At 43.6% G+C, this 20154-nt stretch overlaps 2 protein-coding genes across 2 annotated transcripts in view; one reads left to right on the top strand and one right to left on the bottom strand.

Annotated features, from left to right (window-relative positions):
* The window catches only part of gls2a (glutaminase 2a (liver, mitochondrial)), a gene marked incomplete at both ends in the record, with an annotated part of 16818 nt that extends 333 nt beyond the window's left edge, over window positions 1-16485 (top strand). Inside the window, 17 exons of the mRNA XM_080533542.1 lie at window positions 361-448; window positions 4326-4447; window positions 7974-8103; window positions 8527-8606; window positions 9087-9250; window positions 10053-10111; window positions 12147-12179; window positions 12375-12433; window positions 12535-12601; window positions 13115-13165; window positions 13279-13455; window positions 14256-14387; window positions 14516-14608; window positions 15122-15183; window positions 15823-15899; window positions 16129-16192; window positions 16323-16485. Coding sequence (XP_080389668.1) covers window positions 361-448; window positions 4326-4447; window positions 7974-8103; window positions 8527-8606; window positions 9087-9250; window positions 10053-10111; window positions 12147-12179; window positions 12375-12433; window positions 12535-12601; window positions 13115-13165; window positions 13279-13455; window positions 14256-14387; window positions 14516-14608; window positions 15122-15183; window positions 15823-15899; window positions 16129-16192; window positions 16323-16485 — 1621 coding nt within the window. The remainder of the gene's footprint in view (window positions 1-360; window positions 449-4325; window positions 4448-7973; window positions 8104-8526; window positions 8607-9086; window positions 9251-10052; window positions 10112-12146; window positions 12180-12374; window positions 12434-12534; window positions 12602-13114; window positions 13166-13278; window positions 13456-14255; window positions 14388-14515; window positions 14609-15121; window positions 15184-15822; window positions 15900-16128; window positions 16193-16322) is intronic.
* A 1216-nt stretch (window positions 16486-17701) lies between these two features.
* Window positions 17702-19944, bottom strand: spryd4 (SPRY domain containing 4). The gene is made up of 2 exons (XM_080535081.1): window positions 19810-19944; window positions 17702-19086 (listed from the first exon to the last, which is right to left on the bottom strand). Exons 1-2 carry the CDS (start codon window positions 19940-19942, stop codon window positions 18545-18547), a joined length of 675 nt encoding a protein of 224 aa, XP_080391207.1. The 5' UTR covers window positions 19943-19944; the 3' UTR covers window positions 17702-18544.
* Window positions 19945-20154: the final 210 nt, after the last annotated feature.

The raw sequence follows: 20154 nt of genomic DNA, 5'->3' as shown, positions 1-20154 counted from the left end.
CTAGTTTCTCTTTAAGGGGCAAGCTTTGTTGCTGTTTGAATCCCAGACTTCCTCTTGAATATTAACAAACTCGTTTAAACTATGAGCCTGTAAGCCTATTGATAATAGAACTGTGAATATCAAAACACAAACAACACACCACCACAATTGTTTCCCATATCCTTACAATGTTGAATTGTGGAATTAAACCGTTGTTAAAGATCACTCCTGCGTACCCGCTGAATGTCTTGAGACAGGAAAATTGGCCGACCGACCAAAACATTGACACGATAAACAAAGTCAGTTGTGCATAGCCTACTCATAAACAAAGGCCCAAGTACAAATGGTGACATGGTGTCCTATTGAATGTTATCTTGGCAGGAAAGGGCTGATGTCTGGACTGGAGGACCTGCTCTTCTACACCATCACTGAGGGCAAAGAGATGATCTCTGTTCCTCAGTTCGTCTCTGTGAGTCTCCACCTCATCCCCCCCCCCCCCTCCTCTGCACACCTGACAACACACGTCTGTTTAGAGAGAGAGAGAGCGAAACTATGTTGTCACTTGAGCAGAATTTTAAAAATGTTCTACTCAAGCAGCCACGACATCTTTGTGCTTCCAGTCTACAGTATGTTTTCAATGAGCACCCATATTGGATACCATGTATTGTTATTGACATTTTTTATAGAAAAGCAAAGCAGCGATCTTCATCCTCTCTTGTCTACAAGTCTGTTTATGTTTTCTCTAGAATGCCTTTCCCCAACGATCTTATTGACAACGGCGTTGACTTTCCATGACGTCCTCTAGAGTTCACTCACCGTGTAGGCTACTGTACCATAACACATTCTAGTTCCTAAAACGACCTTTGACCTGAGCTAAATCCACACTGAACCCCTAAGAGGGTAACCCGAGCAGAGACAGGAATCTCCAGGAATCTATCGTACCGTGTCGTGAGCTGAGTAGAGATCAGGTTTTAAAGGTGTTGAGGAAATGTCTTATGTAATCATGGGATGATAACAACAGATTATGGACAACTCTAGCCACCCTTAATGAGGGCAGAATTTAGTCCTCTCAATCCGTAGTGGATTGCCGTGTCTTAATCAATGAGGATGCGGTCGACCTTGTCAAAATGCTGTGCTCCTGTAGCAGATGGCAGTTGAGAGCGTCCTCATATTTGGGTAAACAAATACGCACGTAATGTGCTGTATGAAGCGGCCCGTGAACATTGGGTCACATGAGTCGAGTTGAACATCACATACGTGATAAGTAGCAGCGCGGTTAGTGAAAATGTCATACAAGCACGTTCATCCATAGGTCAATTGCACATGCACACACTGACTTCAATTTATACAGTCTGTGTGAAGAGTCCTCTCCCCGTGTAGTGGTTTTATAGCATAATTCACACCCTCAGAGCCTTGCACGAGGCCCCTCATATCCATAACCAAATGAACGGTGCATCTATTAAAAGACAGGGTGGTGTCGGCGGTGCATGCTGTGATATTTGACAGGCCATTTGCTCAAACCTGTGACTAGTCACACACTCACCACTCCCCGGGAGTTTGCGTTCCGTTCGCGGTGTCAGAAGAACCAGAGAAGACGACCTGTGACCTTTGCACCTTCGTCACCTGGACTAAGATGGACATTTAAACATAGCGTGTGTAATAGTGTTGGGTTGATGCAGCCAGAGGTAGCTAACAGAAACACCACAAACACCAGGGGGTGCTTAGTGGCGTAGCACGCTATCATCGCAACGTTCCTGGTTCGATTCCGACGTATCTCGACATATCCTGCATGTCATCCCTTCTCTCACACCCACAAGGCATTTTTTCGCCCAGAGAACTGCCGCTCACTGGATATTTTCTCTTTTTGGAACGATTCTCTGTAAAGCCTAGATATGATTGTGTAGGAAAATCCCAGTAGATCAGCTCTTTCTGGAATACTAAGTAAGTAAGTAAGTAAAACGTTATTTATATAGCGCCCTTCACAGCATGGATGCACAGGGTGCTTTACAGAAAAATAAGAGATGTGAAATCAATACATCAAGGATTAAAAACAAAAACAAAAACGGAGGAACACCCCACAGGGGACAACATAAACAGAACATAAACAGGAACAATAAGGTGGCTATAGGTGACTAACGGCCTGCCTAAACAGATGAGTCTTTAATTGCAGCTTAAAAATGAGTTCTGAGGAAGCGGCTCTCAGGTCAGGGGGGAGGGCGTTCCAGAGTCTTGGTCGGATGGATGGACCTCCTGGTCGGATGACCTCAGTGACCGGCTACCGTACCATACTCAAACCAGCCCGTCTAGCATACATGCTTGGATTGACCTTCATTTTAATGAACATCATTTTTATTTTAATGACAATTAATTTGGCATCTATATATAATTGCTAGAAAACATTTACTGTAGGTCAGTGAACTGTCCAGACTGCTATTCCTCGAATCATCTTTTTTTGGCGGTCTTTCTCCTGTGAGGAAACACTATCTGTTTACACACCCTTCTCCCTGCCCCACACAGCCCTGCCCCAGGTCTCTACCCTACTCCAGTCTGTTCCATAGACATCTCCTACCCGGGTGTGGTGTTTCTTAGTATATATGTTACGGTACATGTGTGAACACGGTACATGTGGGAAAACTAGGGTTAGGGTTAGGTGCTAGGGTGCTACGGTTAGGGTTAGGGTTAGGGTTAGGGGTAGGGTTAGGGTTAGGGTTAGGATTAGGGTTAGGGTTAGACATGCCAGCATGTACCAGGTTGACGTAGCACCTAACCCTAACCCTAGTTTTCCCACATGTACCGTATTCCCACATGTACCGTAACATATATACACTATATGGACAAAAGTATGTGGACACAATTATCGTCTGAGGCTGTTTTCATGGTTTGGGCTAGGCCCCTTAGTTCCAGAGAAGGGAAATCTTAAAGCTACAGCACACAATGTGATTCTAGATAATTGTATGCTTTCAACTTTGTGGCAACAGTTTGGGGAAGGCCCTTTCCAGTTTCAGCATGACAATGCCCCCATACACAAAGTGAGGTCCATAATGACATGGTGTGCCGAGTTTGGTCTGGGAGAACTTAACTGGCCTGCACACAGAGCTCTGACCTCAACCCCATCGAACACCTTTGGGATGAATTGAAACGCCGACTGCGAGCCAGTCCGTCTCAGCCAACATCAGTGCTCGACCTCATTGATGCTCTTGTGGCTAAATGGGTGCAAATCCCCACAACCATAATATTCTAAAATGTAGTACAAAGTCTTCCCAGAAGAGTGGAAGCTGTTATAGCAGCAAAGGTGTGACCAACTCCATATTAATGCCCATGGTTTTGGAATGAGAAGTTCAACAAGCACATAAGGGTGTGATGTTCGGGTGTCTTCAGAGTGATCTCTGGGGATTTTTGAAGACTCGTAGTCTTTGATGCCGTATTTCCTTCCCATTACATATACATATACTGTATTTTGGATTAATTCACATACATTTTTTTTTTTTTACTATACACTGAACTTACTGAATACTATCAGTGCAGGTACCAATGACTTTGATCTGTGCCAAGTGGTCAGAACCATGGTCCTGTGTGGGGGGAGAGCTTATCTTGAATTCTCATTGAGAGGTTCTGCTAATATTACTCATCTATAAGTTATTCAACACCTCGGCCATGAAAACAACCATAAAAAGCTTGTCGAGTAGAAGTAGTATCTGAAAGAAAGCCAAACAGAGGAAAACTCTGTCAGCAAACATTGCTGTGAATGCGTCCCCACTGGACAATTATTATATTATTAATTATATATATAAACATATTAAAAAACATATCTTAATAGTGACATTGTTATTGTTTCAGGCTTTCATGAAAGGCTCTGCAGTGCGGTGTGACCCATTGACACACAAAAACTGAAACCAACAGTCAAGTAACAATCCCTGTCTTTGTGTTCATTAGGTCATTACTCAGACACACACACAGGTTTGAAAATATCCTGGAGCTGACCATGAGGCAAGTCTATTGACTACTACACATGGCCCAGAAATAGACACGCATGTTTGAGAGGGATTGCGATATGTATGTTCCGCCTTCAGGGTGATCTCTGACCCTAACCCTTGAAGCCTCGTAGCTGACTATATTGGTAGTCTTTGATATCTGCCTTATTTCCTTCCCATGATCCATGGTGTCACTGTGTCACAGTGCTTTGAATTACTATCATAGTACGGAATCAAATCAACAGCACCCATGACCTAACTCTTTCTCCACCCCCCTCCCCTCCCCCCCCCCCCCACCCCCATTTCTACTCTGTACTCTCTCCTCTCTCAAAATATTTACTCTCTCTCTCTCCCTCTCTCTCTCCCTCCCCTCAGGCATTGAGGAGTACAGGTTTGTTGACGTCCGACCCCCGGCTGCGTGACTGCGTGAACCAGCTGCGCAAGTCCACACGTGACTCTGTAGGAACAGTCATGATGGACCAGGCGTTCTTCAGAAAGTGAGCAAAGTTCTCTTCTTACCTCCCCAATGCCTTTGCTGGCCCATGGCCCTTTCACTTTTTTTTTACATTTAAATGTTTGACAGTTAGCAGATGCCTTTACCCAAAAGCGACTTACAACAAGTACATTTGTCTAAAGTAAGTCAATCGTCTATACATCAGTCATCATAATCATATGATAATCATAATATCAATAATCATGATTGATGATTCACTTACTTTAGACAAATGGACTTGTTGTAAGTTGCTTTAGATAAAGGTGTCTCCTAAATGTCTAATTAATCCTAAGAAAAAAAGAAAGAAAGAAAAGAATATATATGTTTACATTTCATTTTATTTTATTAACCTTCCTCTTCCGTTTGTTTCATTTTCCAACTTTGCTACTTTCTGTCAAAATTGACCGGTGTGTTTTGCACAGTCATATCTCTGGAACCCCTTATCCAATTTTGATGGTTGACATCTCATTTGAACAATCAAAGCAAGTAGAATCAAGGGGTGGCAGACAGAATGACACCAGGGGTTAATTTCATATTATAATTTTGCAGCAAGTTCAAAGTTAGTGTTTACTGTACATTACTGTATATTATAAAAATGCCTGCCATGTAGGCTGTGTGTACTGGAGATGGAAATTATTTAGTTAGTGTTGTAGCTGGGATTCTAGTCTGGGTGTGTGTGTAGAGATGTTTTCCATTTGCAGGATGAACATAATATACTCATACCCATTCATTTCCTATGGCGGTCAATTCTGACCGGAAACATCATAGGTGTGACACGGTTCAATAAATCCCCCAAAATGCAATGCAATTCAATGCAATCAAGTGTATATGCTCAGGGGCCTAGGGTGGAGGATAACATAAGGTCTTGACTCTTGAGGCAATGGGATGAAAAACACAATATTTATGATTACAAACAAAGGCATTCGGTTAGATTTGACCGTGAACACAAGAGGGAGGTTTTATTAACAGAATGATTATGTTATTTATTTTTTAAATGAACAGTAGTAGCGCTGTACAGAGGGGTAGTGAGGGGGAAGAGGTCTTTAGGAGGGACAGTTGAGATAGTAGATAGTATCCTGAAGGGTCTTCAGTCTACGGTGGAAGATAGGTAGATATTAGCTTTTAACCCTCCCTCCCTTTACATCAAACTGTTTTGTTCTGGGATGTCATGTTCTGTTCCGCTTCAGCCCCAGGGAATCATGGGGTTTCCTACAGCAAATAATCTGTATTTACTGTAACTATAGATTAATGATCATTTTAATGATCCTATAGTTACAGTAAATAGAGATTATTTGCTGTAGGAAACCCCATGATTCCCTGGGGCTGAGGAGGAACGGAGCATGACATCCCAGAACGGAACAGCAGATGAATACTGTAGATTAATACAGTAGATTAATACTGTAGATTGCAGTAGATTAATAGAGTAGATTTCACTAGATTAATACAGTAGATTAATACAGTAGATTTCACTAGATTAATACAGTAGATTTCACTAGATTAATACAGTAGATTAATACAGTATATTAATACAGTATATTAATACAGTAGATTTCAGTAGATGAATACTGTGTTGCTTTTTCTCTCACTCATTCTTGCAGTTCATTATTATTCAGACTGGTTTCTAAACACACTCTCACTCCCGCACATTTCCTGTGAGATCTACTTTAAGGCTATGTGGCAAAAGGCAATCCACACCAAACATAAATACAGAGAGAGAGAGAGAGAGAGAGAGAGAGAGAGAGAGAGAGAGAGAGAGAGAGAGAGAGAGAGAGAGAGAGAGAGAGAGAGAGAGAGAGAGAGAGAGAGAGAGAGAGAGAGAGAGGTGCAGGTCAAGGAATATCTGGAAAATGCAGGGGGCAATGACTAAAATAGCTCCTATATTCTCCCAGATTTTTCTTGATTTGTTTATTAGCCTTTTCATGGGACAGGTGGAGATTTGTTTGTTTAAAGTTATGGAAGGTTAATGGCCTTATGTTTGATGGACGTTATATAGATTGAGTGTCCGTGGTGAGGTTAATGCGAGTCAGAGAGAGATTGGCAGCGTCAGTTGTTTTATGCCTGACAGCTGCCTCCAGCCATACACACACTCAGACACTTGCTCACCCAGGCAGACCGGTAGTGTGTGTGTGTGTGTGTGTGTGTGTGTGTGTGTGTGTGTGTGTGTGTGTGTGTGTGTGTGTGGGTGTGGGTGTGTGTGTGTGTGAGAGAGAGAGAGAGAGCTCTGGAATTGTTGGCAAACTGAGAATGACATCTGTGCAAAGCTTAAATCGCGAGGGGGAGCTAATTCTGGGTGCAGGCGGTGCCAGTTGTATTAGAAAGCTCATCTTATCAGCAAGCTTTGGGGGGATCCAGACTGCTGTCCAAACAGTATTACTTCCTAAGTGGCAAAGCTAACTTAATGAGTGCAGTGATGCAGTTCACAGTCTGGCCTGTTACAGTAGTGGGGTCACTGAGCCGGTGTCGACTTCTTAAGGCCCAGTTCAGACCAAAGATCCGCGACGAGACAAGACCGTTTTAGACCGGCGAACAGCTTCTAGTCGCAGCGGTCTGAGTAACCCCGTCGCAGGCCGCTCTGGTCTGAGCTGCCCAGTTTTAGAACGTCGGATGCAAGTGGTCGCACGTTCTAAAACGGTCTCGTCTCGTCGTGGATCTTCGGTCTGAACTGGCCTTTAGACGTTGTGACTAGTGATTTCCACTCAACACAGATGCGTAGTCGGTCCTTTGCGAGCCATAGACTGTCTGAGGAACCACCGACTGTTTGAGGTGAAAAGAAACAGAATCTGGTGATGTGATGATGAGATATTGTCACCTCTTTCTCAAAAACACTAAAAATAGAGCAATTTTGATTTTGAAGGGAATGTTCCATATTAATTATGCAGCCCCTGCCCCTCTATTCCCCTCCCGAAAGTGTCCCAAAATGCTTTATCAGAGAGGCCTCTGGGACGGATCTTTCAGCTCAGGTCCGACATGACAGAATGTGAATTCCATTCTTTGAGGTCACGCCGGTGCTTTACTAAACATAGCGATTGTTTATCTAATAGTAAAGGCGCGTGCTTTATTCTCAATTGCGATTGGTCGGCTATTTGTGGAGTTTAATTAGGGTGCCTGTTGGAGACCGGGGTTTATGTAATCTGTTTTCATCATAACATCAGAAGTGACAGTTATATAGGCCGCTTGATATATTGATACTAGTTATCTGTGTTTATGAGATACACTGAGAGAATCAAGGACCCCAATTGAAATAAGCCAGTGGCTTTCTTGGGTTTTTATCCTGTTAGTTGACCTTGTATGTAATATGTACTTTCATGTACCTACTCCTGCAAATCTTCTAATAAAGTTTTCAATCAATCAAAAAAAAAACTGCAGTCTGATACACTGATATTTGTGTGTGCGCGTGTGTCTGTGTGTGTGTGTGTGTGTGTGTGTGTCTGTGTCTGTGTGTGTGTGTGTGTGTGTGTGTGTGTGTCTGTGTCTGTGTGTGTGTGTGTGTGTGTGTGTGTGTGTGTGTGTGTGTGTGTGTAATGTTTCAGGTGCGTAGGCAGCAACATCATCTTGTTGACCCAGGCCTTCAGAAAGAAGTTCATCATCCCAGACTTTGAGGAGTTTGTGGCCAGCATCGACCAGCTCTACTATAGTGCCCAAAAGCAGGATGGGGGACAGGTGGGAGTGGTCTTTTTCATGGTTCTTCTGTGAAGTTACAGTACATATCTATGTGGTTACACTGGTTGTCACCTCTACACACATCCGTTGCACAGTACACAGCATTGTACACATAGGAGGTGCTGAATGAGCACAAACTAATAGACATACAGACATGCAGACACAAACCATCTCCTTCTGTGTGAAACTGTTACATATATGAATATTCATGTATAGTGAAGAGAAGTGAAACTTTATTTATATAGCGCCTTTCGTACACGGATGCAACTCAAAGCACATGTATACACACACACATGCGCGCGCACACACGCACACACACACACACACACACACCCACACACGCGCACACACACACACACACACACACACACACACACACAGAATGATGCCACACATCAACTCATGGTGTTTTGTCTTGTCCAGGTAGCGGACTACATTCCCCAGCTGGCTAAATTCAGCCCTGATCTGTGGGGCGTGTCTCTCTGCACTGTTGATGGCCAGAGGTAAGATGACACCATCATGATGTGTGTGTGTGTGTGTGTGTGTGTGTGTGTTTGTGTGTGTGTTACAGTTTGGTAAATAAAGAACCACGTCTGTGTCTGTGGAATATCCCCACCCCTCGTCAATGTCTTTTACATACAGTACACCTCCCCCCCACCCCCCCAGCCGGCATTTTAACGTTTATTCATGGGTGAATCGACATAGTGGAGCAAGGTTGATTCACAGTTGAATCTTGTTTCGATTTTGAGTGGAATTAACAACGTTGTTTTAACGTTGTTTTTAACGTTGTTTCAACGTCTTTTCAACGTCTTTTCAACGTCTTTTTGTTGAAACATGACATTATTTCAACCACATTCAAAGAACGTTGAAGGTCGGTGACGTGCCGGGTTGGGCAGCTTATGTCGACACCTCCTCCTCTGTATGTGCAGCCCTCCTCTTGCTCTCAATGCCCCCACCCCCCTCTGTGTCCCTGTGGGCTGTAGACATTCTGTAGGTGACACCAAGATTCCGTTCTGTCTCCAGTCCTGTGTGAAGCCTCTGGAGTACGCCGTGGCCGTGCATGAGACCAGCACCGAGCATGTGCACCGCTACGTGGGCAAAGAGCCCAGCGGACTCAAGTTCAACAAACTGTCCCTGGACGAGGAAGGTGAGAGACAGTCTGGGGACTTTGGGACTGGACTCACACACACACACACACGCGCGCGCACATACACACACACACACACACACACACACACGCGCGCGCTGTGTCTACCTCTGAGAAAGCTCCTGACACTAACGTTTCTTTCATGGGTTTTTACTCTATAAATAGTAGGATGATTCACTGGTGTGAATACAGGAAAAGACATAACATTAATAACATTAGCTATTTCATGAAGAATCTAGTTAATCAGGCCCCATGTGGATTCATACAGTACATCCTGGGTCTCCACAGCCACACAATAGCCTGTCAAAGTTGAAGAAAGCACTGAGGGGGAAAATATATATGTTTCACAATACCTTTTGTTCAGAACTGATGTTCTGAATCCACACATAATATGATTTATGATGGGGTTCAAAGTCTGTTGGCAAACAATTACGAAACGTTGGCAGTACTTGGTCCTGGTTGCTCAACCATTTTGCATCATAGCACTTAATAGTTGAGACCAGAGCAGGATGGACCTGGGAACAGGAACAGGGCCTGAGATTATTAGAGCGAGACATCTTATGTGTGTGTGTGTGTGTGTGTGTGTGTGTGTGTGTGTGTGTGTGACATCTTATCTCCACACTGTCCTCACACCTCACATCTGGGCTGCTAATACATATTCCTATCACCGTTGCTTTGCACTTAACCTGCTTAAGTTAAGCTTAGGTTAGATACAGTCAGTATCTTTATGTTATATGAAGACTCTTAACGGTTGGAGTTTAGTGATAACGCTCTTTCTTTCTTTCTTTCTTTCTTTGAACAGAGAAACCACACAACCCGATGGTGAATGCTGGAGCTATAGTCATCAGTTCTCTCCTCAAGGTGAGAGCGGGTGTCTGGGGCACTGATGGGGATTTTCATTAAATATTTTCATTTACCCTTTATTTATACGAGTCCAAGGCCTCTTTTGCAGGTCCCTGTTGTCCACAATATGTACACAATAACAAAACAAACACATAGAAAATACAAAACAGTTCAATACAGAAATCAATACACCATTTAAAACCCACAATATTAGGAGAAACAATCACATCATTCGCCAAGGCGGTGAATCCTCAATTAACACCCGTTAATTGCCCATGTGGCACCAGAACAAAAGACAAAAAAATCTGCAGATTGTTGATAGATGACCTCTAACCCCGAGTTGTCCACTGTGAATCCAGCAGAGACACATGGATGGATGTCAGGTGAGGCTGGTGGAGGTAGACATCGGAGGACGGCCACTTTGTAAGGCATGGAATAGAATGAGGACTGATATCATCTTCATGTCAACATCAAAATTCCTCATTCCATCCCATGCATTACAATGACCCCGTCCTCCGATGTCTACCTCCACCAGCCTCCCCCCTGATGGATGTCTAGAATAATAAGTCACATGGATTTAGTCTGATGCTCAGAGATCACACACCTATAGCTGTAGCTGGAAATGTTGCAAAGAAATTGTTACTTATTACTCTAGATTTTCATAGGTTTGCCCTGTAGGTGTGTCCCGTGCACATTTTCTAAATCCAACACCATTGACACAGTTTAGTCAGTTTAGTGACTTAAGCACTGGACCTTATCCTAGGCAATTGGCCAGTTTACCCATTGGCCCAACACTGTACAATCTGGACTGAAGTCTGGTCACACCACCTGACTCACCAACAGCCCACACATCTGGCAGCATTGCCCTCACTACTGAGGAGGGGGGAGGCGGGGGATGTGGGGGAGGCATGGGAGGCGGTCCTCTGCCCATATATAGACATGTAGGTCTTTTTTTCTGTGTTTTCTTCTATCTGGCTGCCTGGCCTCTCCAGCTGACTTGGGAGATAGGCTTCTTACTTCATGCGGGTCGCTGGCAGGCGTGGCAGAAGGGGGGGTGTGTAGTTGTCTAGCCAATGGGATGACTAGGAATAGAAGGTGTGTGTGTGTGTGTGTGTGTGTGTGTGTGTGTGTGTGTGTGTGTGTGTGTGTGTGTGTGTGTGTGGTGTGTGTGTGTGTGTGTGTGTGTGTGTGGTGTGTGTGTGTGTGTGTGTGTGTGTGTGTGTGTGTGGTGTGTGTGTGTGTGTGTGTGTGTGTGTATGCGTGTGTGTGTGTGTGTGTGTGTGATTGCATATATACAGTACAATACAAAGATGTAGAAGTTGAAGAAGTTCAGTTTCATGCCATTTATCTACAGTGTATGTTCTGCATGAAGTTAACCCGGCATTTAAGAGAGAGAGAGAGAGAGAGCACACAGGGTGTGGAACCGTGGAATGACTGATGGTGGTGTCAGATGTCATCAATCATGAGAGTGTCATCAGAAATATCATCGTCCATTGCACCCCAAGTAACAGAGCATCCAATGAAACTGAACTCAACATCTCAGAGTAATATTTAGGTTCGCCTTTGACCTTTAGAAGGAAACAGGGCCACCCCGGCGGTACGGGGAAGTACCTGTCCATTTGGTGACTTAACGACTTAGCGATGATCGTCCACAGGACCCCGAAACTTAAGTAGGGCAATAATCTGGACGCCCACGTCAGAGTCTCCACATTGACACACGTGCAAACAAACAGACGGCAGACGATTCCTACAGTAGTATCCAGACACCCTCACTGTCATAGCCTTGTGCCAAAATACTCAAACACTGCCACCTAGGGACAGAACAACTCTCTGCGCGCTGTAGTAAGTCTTGAAGCCAGTTGCTTAATTAACGGTAAATACAAGTAAATTACTAAATATTTAGCTTGAACATGTCCTTAAATTTAAACCAACAGTCCATTCATGGTGATTTAACTGCGACAGGAAGATTATTTAGGGTCTTTAACATTGACCAGTCGACAGGTTACTACAGTATATAAACAAATACTAAATCTGTTTTCCTCTTTTTTTGCAGCCTGGTGCGAATAAGGCGGAGAAGTTTGACTATGTGAGTATATGTGAAGATGTCACCATGGCTTCTTATTTGAAACTGTGAACTAGTACGACTGGCCCTGAATAACATAATGGTCCTGCTCATGTACAACACTTAAATCAGCCTTGTATTCAACTTTCTAAATACAATCTCTCTGTCTGACTGGTTTCTATTTGACGACCGACCACTAATGTCTACCTTATATTGTAGGTGATGGAATTCATTAAAAAGATGGCAGGTTCAGAGTATGTGGGCTTCAGCAATGCCACGTGAGTGTCAGTTGGAATTGTTTTGCAATGAGGATGTCAGATAAGAAGGCTGTTATCGACTTGTAAGCCGTACAGTAATGGTGCTTTTCTCTTCCACACAGATTCCAGTCAGAGAAGGAGACCGGTGATAGGAACTTTGCGATTGGTTATTACCTCAAGGAGAAAAAGGTGAGTCTTGAGTGTTGTGGGGCTTGGTGGCTTTGGACTGTTTTCGCTCAAGTGTTAACAACTTTTTCCTGCTGATTGTTTAGCTCCAAGGTTGAGTTTGCCAGGTCAATATTACAGACCACACATTATTACATAAACATTTTAAATAAAAAGTAGTCAATAAAAATGTGTAGTATAATTATTATATGTAATTATTATACTCCTCTTAATTTACATTTACACCATTTAGCAGACGCTTTTATCCAAAGCAATTTACAATTAGAGATTACAGGGACAGTCTCCCTGGAGTAATTTAGGACTAAGTGCCTTACTCAAGGGCACACTAGTGTTAGTTTTTTTTACTATTATAATTATTAGTCTATAAACACCAATGGTAGGTAACACAATATTGACGGTTACCTGAAACTGTGGCCCTTCTCTCCCTGTGCCTTATAGTGCCCTTCTCTCCCTGTGCCTTATAGTGCCCTTCTCTCCCTGTGCCTTATAGTGCCCTTCTCTCCCTGTGCCTTATAGTGCTTTCCTAAAAACGCAGACATGATAGAAGCCCTGGACTTCTACTTTCAGGTGAGACTCAACATCTGATTCTTTGACCCCGCTGATATGAAGACGTTTGTAGCTACGTATCTCTGAGAAGGACCGCAGAAGATGTCTCATATCTATTATTTCACCCCCTGCAGTTGTGCTCCATTGAGGTGACCTGCGAGTCAGGAAGTGTCATGGCCGCCACGCTGGCCAACGGGGGCATTTGTCCAATCACGGGCGAGCGTGTGCTGAGTGCTGAAGCCGTCCGGAACACGCTGAGTCTCATGCACTCCTGTGGAATGTATGATTTCTCCGGCCAATTCGCCTTCCATGTGAGTCACTCGCAGATGGACAGAGAAGGACAGAGATGTCAAATTTACATTTCCATTTGAACCATTTAGCAGACGCTTTTATCCAAAGGGACTTACAATTAGAGATTACCACTTAGGTGGTGCTGCCAGGTAGGATTTGAACTGATAACCTGATCACCAGTCCAACTCACTATCCTTAGCTCACCACTACCCCAAATACCAGACATGGCATCACTGACATAATCACATAAGGCCATAATTAGTAGACTAGAGCAGTGTTTCTCAACCCTCTCCTCGGGGCGCCCAGCCGCACCACATATTGATCTGTTCCACCACCAGCTCACCTGATTCAACTAATCAAGTACAAAGCAATTATGGTTTTTACTTGATTAGTTGAATCAGGTGTGCTGGTGGTGGAACAGATCAAATATGTGGAGTGGCTGGGGCGCCCCGATGAGAGGGTTGAGAAACACTGGACTAGAGGCAGTCTGGATATACTCTTTTACCTCGGAACATGTGTGCCTCAATAGTTGTATTACGGTCGTATAGTTGTATAACCTGTTGGAGTTCCTTTGGTGGAGACATTATACTAATGTTTCACACCCTGTACACTTAAACAATAGGACGTACACCAGGGGAGGCTGATGGAGGTAGACATCGGAGGACAGGCCTCACGTGGTTTGATACCATTCCTTATCATCCGTTCCATGCATTACAACGAGACCGTCCTCCGATTTCAACATCCACCAGCCTCCCCAGTTGTACGCGCATCAAAGTTTCTTGTTGACCTACATTTGTGCTATTTCGTTCTTTCTTATTAGGTGGGTTTGCCTGCTAAATCTGGTGTGTCGGGTGCAGTGCTTCTGGTGGTGCCTAACGTAATGGGAATTATGTGTTGGTCTCCCCCATTGGATCGCCTTGGGAACAGCATTCGAGGCATTCACTTCTGTCAGGTACGCAGTCAAGACCCCCCCCCCCATTCCATAAGATCCAATGTCAATGTCATACCTGTATGAGGATGAGTAAGGATAGTAGAATAATAATCATCATAATTTATTTTCTTTTTTTTTGTTATGATCAGGAGTTGGTGTCTCTCTATAACTTCCACAACTATGACAACCTGAAACACTTTGCAAAAAAGCTTGATCCTCGCAGACAGCTCGACGATGATCGGGTAGGGCTTACTGTATGCGCTTTGATACCCTTTCACAATAAATTATTATGAATTAATTACTGTCAATGTCGCCTGGTGATACATTCCTCTCTGGGCCCAGTGTTTCAAAAATAATGAATAAGTGTTCAATAAAATATTATTCCATGCATTCCGTTCCATTCCATTCCATATTAATTCTTTTTAAAAAAAAAAATGTTTACATTTGTATCAGATTTATCCAGATTCTTTTTTGCTATCCAGGATCAGATCGAGCTCTCTGATTTCCCTATATGACTCAAAATCAGCTAGATAGATCTGGGGGGGGGGGGGGTATTCCGTCGCTAACGGAAAAAAATCCAGGCTTATTTTGGATAAATCTTGCGAAACCTATCAAAATAAGCCTGGATTTTCCTTTAACGACATTGATGGAATACCCACCTTGATCCTGGATAGCAAAAAAACAATCTGGATCATTCGGATCGAGGCCCTGGTGATGACCCATCCTTGTAACTCTTGTGTCCTCTGCCTGTTCAGAACAAGTCTGTGGTGAACCTGATGTTTGCTGCCTATAGTGGGGATGTCTCCGCCTTGAGGAGGTGGGTCATTTACATTTGCATTCTTGGCATTTAGCAGACGCCTTATTCCAAAGCGACTTACAATCAATACATTTGACTAAGCAAGTGAATCATCAATCCACCAGTCGTAGCCGGAAGAGTAATCTAGTTTAGGCCAGGGGCCATTGGCACCCTGTCTCAGTGATAGAAGTCTTTATTTTTATTTTTTATATATAGACACTGTAGAACAGAGAAACAGTACGGGGGGCAGTAGAAGTCATAGGGGACACAGTAAAGGGGAAAAGCGGGTGTCTCAGGAGGAACAGTTAAGGGTCACAATCATTAGACAGTACCGGTACTCAGTTCAAGTGAAACAAGACAACAAGACAATGACCTTATCACTTCCCATAACAAACCTCTGGCGCCAGGTATATAGGGAGACAATCGTATATTGAATTTCTATTCTCGTACAGCTCTATTTATTTGCTGCATAGAGCAGGTTACCCTTCGTATTTATTTAATTCAATTCATTTTAACTTGATTATGGTTATTTTAAAGCTTTTCACAAAGTAATTTGTCTCAAGTCACTTGATTCAGTCTTGGCTGTCTTTTCAATTAACCTTTCACTAAGCTCTCTCTTTTCTTCTGTCCCTCCCTCCCTCCTCTCCCTCCCCTCCCTAGGTTTTCCCTCTCAGCTGTCAACATGGAGGAGCAGGACTATGACAATCGCACAGCCCTTCATGTGGCGTCGGCCGAAGGTGATCCAATAGACCAATTATTTATAAAAACAAATTACTATTAATATTAATATTTATACAGATACAACAGTCAAAGTCAAATTTGCCTTTAATGCATAAACTGCAATGGCTTGATCAGAGGGAATGGCTTCTCTGAGAGAAATATAGATAGGAGTAAATTCGTCTGTGGTCGGTTGCACAAACTCATTACCCAATACTGAAATGGATTTCTTCTCTGCTGTTTGTTCAGGCCATGTAGAGGCTGTGATCTTCTTAACCGAGGCGTGTAAAGTGGACCCCTATGTTAAGGACAGGTAATACGAACAGTTCATCATCTGCTTGTTCACTTTTCACCCACTTCCCCCAGGCCGTGTCTCCTCAAGCGTTCAAAAGCTTGGTGCTGACCCTTCCCATCTCCCTCTCTCTCTCTCTCTCTCTCATCAGGTGGGGAAACACCCCCCTGGACGACGCCCTGCAGTTTGGCCGTGAAGAGGTGTCCGCGGTCTTGCAGGAGTACCAGCGCATGTATCCAACCAGCAGTGTCCAGTCAGAGGCGGAGGACAGGGAGAAGCAACAAGCGCTAGACGCACTGACGGTGGTGGTGTGAGCCAGGCTTATTTGGCAGGGACAGTGTACATCAGAGAATGCACCAGAATAAGCCAAGAAGGCTAGTTTTCATATGTAGTCCCTTATGTGCTAAGAGGCATGAAGAAAGGGCTGGGAGTAAGATAGTGAGTGAGAGAGTGAGATAGAGAGTGAGTGAGAGTGAGTGAGAGTGAGTGAGAGAGAGAGAGAGACAGAGAGAGAGAGTAATGTGTTTGATATGGTCACAAACAGTATGTTTAACTGGTTTGTCCTCAGCAAGGCGTACCATGAGTGACAGTTATTGTGCCGACCCAAATGCACAGCATTGGCCACTGTTGCTGCACATTAAAGCAATGGCTCAGGTTTGTACAGGTAAAGACTCAACGTCACACTGTGGAAAGTGGAAAGGGCGACAACAAATGATCGGTTACTCGAACTGAGACGGTATATTTATTTATCAGTAACTGAGCAGGCATATTTATTTATCAGTACACTACGCACAGATATTGTGCTGGGTTGTTATTAATACCACTGTGATGCAAATTGTATGTATATATGTTAAATGTGTCCAATATTTGTAATGTATTTATTTTTAAAAACATTTTGTGATTTGTATTCATGTGAAGCAATTTTATGCCTGTCTGTATATATATATATATTGCTGCATAAAGCAAACATAGAACATTTTAAAGGTACTTATTGCCTAGTCACAAAAATCTACCTCAATAGGAAGTACAACAGTTTAGTTTTGGGTTTTTCATAAGCAGTCAAAACATATTTTGTATTATATTTCTTTGTCAGTTAAGGATTGGGAGCTTGTGTTATTGGGAAATGATTTTCTTTGAGGACTTGAACTTTGTCTTGTCTCCTCTTGGTGTGAACACTAATTTACTGCACAAACTGGCCTGTTTCATTGTCAGAGAAACACCACTGGCATGTTATTATAGAAACAGTAAGCCTAGAATGTGACCTTGATTTAGATGTTGAATATTCATGTTACACATCATGCCAATCAGAGCAGCCTTTTATTTATTTATTTAAACATGAGAAGAGCAATATTTATTTTGCAAACTGTGTTGCTATTTTGTAATCAAAGACACACTTTGGAAAGATTTGGTTAAGTGCTGCTGTTTAACAAACAGCTTACTCAGGTTTATCTTTCAAAGCGAGTCCCTGAATGTAAAACCTGTTTTACTCTGCTGAAAATAAATACAAATCAAATGTTTAACACTTTTTATTGAATACATTTGATAAAACAATTCAATGTATGAAATCAAAGAGTCATAAATGCAGGATTCTGGTTCATTTTTGACAAACATTATACATGCATAATACAACAAAACTTCTATGGCAGGAATTAGGGCAGTTATGGCAGAAATAACCCCTTCACCTAAGATGATATATCATACAGGACTACAGTACTTCATGTTCTCTGTACTAGTTTATTTTACACTACAAAGATAATACATGAAGTACAGAACATACAAACAGCTTTTGTGATGAGTTCACCTGAGTATGTCCACTTACCTACTGTAATGATAGGTAGATTTGTTACATTAAAGGCCCTCTCCAGTGTAAATGCTACTTTTCCTGCCTTTTGTATGGCACGTGCACAATGGTATACTGAATAAAACACGGTGACAATGATGTATTGCATTGTTTTACAAAACATACATTTTGCATCAATACATATTTCATAGTTGTGAGTTAGCTAGCAAGCTGATCTTCGGATAAATTAGTAATTGACTTCAAAACAAAACACACAGGCGGCGCCCAGGAATTAGCTACATAGAAATGTACATTAAACGGACTGGAGGTGACCTTTAAGAACGGACTGATATGTCCCCCTGCAGACAATCACACTTTAGTAGAAAAACAAAAAACTAACTCGACCTGGCAGCTCTGAATTCGGAGGGAGAATAATATTGCTTTTCAGGATATTAAATACATTGTTGAGCGCTGCCACGTTGCCCGATTCCGTCCACGTCCTCGTCCTGTCCCACTTCACTTCACTTCACCTCACTTCACCATCACCGACACGGTCCGCTCCCCAGCCGTGTCACCAGTCTAGACGTCATCCATCACTCCAAGCCCTGAGGCTCCTCCAGGCTGGAGTGGGTGAGCAGTTCTCCGTCCCACAGCGCAAAGGCCGGGCAGAGGGGGCCTCGGAACTTGGCCTTGATGGTGTGGATCACTTTGGGTTTCGTGACGTCCACCAGTCTCAGCAGGCCGGCCTCGTAGTCCAGCAGGATGCCCACGCGGTCAGGCTTGCCCACCAACGGCACGGGCGTCTTATTGTTGGTCGTCATGGCGAACCACTTGCGCTGGACATAGCCAAACACCCAGGAAGAGCTGTTGGTCCCCACGCAGTCGTCCCGCGACGTCAACGCCTCGGCCACGCCCAAACGGAACTCTTGGGACCTCTTCACGGTCACCTCCCAGTAGTGGCGTCCGCCGGTGATTTTTCCGTCGCCAAGCACCACGGCCCAGTCCCGGAAACGCTCGGCGGTGTCCTGGATACGGCTATTGTCCAGGCCAAGGCTGCGGTAGATAACACCTGTTTCCTTCTTGAAGAGGTCGAGGCTGCTGTGAGCCGTCCTCTCGTCCAGTTTAAACTGCAGGTCTACAGAGGGGAAACATGAGTACAAAAATTATTCATACCTGCCTTGCAAATGCAGAATGTTATGTCCAGCAATCAATCAACATTTGACACACATATACACACACACACACACACACACACACACACAACTTTGGAAAAGTTAAAATCCTGAGAGAACGGAAAAGAATAGGAATCAATTCAATAATCCGTAATTTGACGAGCCAAAATCACACTGTAGATATCTGATTTATGACTTTGAAGTAGGCGACGAAAGTACCAGACCGTAACACCTGACAGCAGGCATGTATGATTCGTGAATTACCATATGTCTTCTTACCGTTACGTGGTTGGCTCGAGCCTTATGAAGCTGTCAGCACGTCGGGAACGTAAACCACCGCACGCTACTCTCATTGTTTACAGAGGTCAAGCGAACCTTCTGACCACTGCAATAAGAAGGCTGAAGTTTAACAGCCTACCCATAACGGTTTTGTTGTCAATTCTTCAAACATCCGTTTAATACTAACATGATTGACTATAAAACAGACGTATGAAAGAAAGGCATCCACTAAAAAACACCTGAGCGAGGAGGACATTGAGATGAATGGTCAGACAAGGAGGACAAGCGAGTGGAGAATGATAATTGTGCAACAACAATCCCCCTGCCCTGACCTCTACTTGCTGGAACTGTGGCAAAGGGCGCACAGACAGTTCACTATTTCTGTCCTGCGTGAAAGTTCAACTCACTGTGTCCCGCCGTCCTGGTCATGTACCATCTTTGCGCTTGCAGACATGTCCCACGGGCTTCTCTGAGAGACAGGACGCTCGCAGTTCGACCTGCCAAGCGACAACACTGTGCCAAGGCAAGGGACATCGCCATCTTTTCACTCACATGTCTGCGTTTCCTTTCTCGGGCGAATTGTTATGGAGGTACCATTCTTGCGTAATTGCGCCATCTACCGGTCTGGAGACTACATTGAAAAACTAAGAGTTAAGAGTTATCGCTGTCCCTGGTCCTGATTTGGCCTCGGTGAGGGACAGATAGCTTCTATGCATTGAAAATCATATTACCTATAAGTGCTATCTACCCAG

The sequence above is a fragment of the Nansenia antarctica genome (assembly GCF_963989245.1).
Source record: "Nansenia antarctica genome assembly, chromosome: 6".
Classification (NCBI taxonomy): domain Eukaryota; kingdom Metazoa; phylum Chordata; class Actinopteri; order Argentiniformes; family Microstomatidae; genus Nansenia; species Nansenia antarctica.
This window is presented reverse-complemented; position numbering and strand designations above follow the sequence as displayed.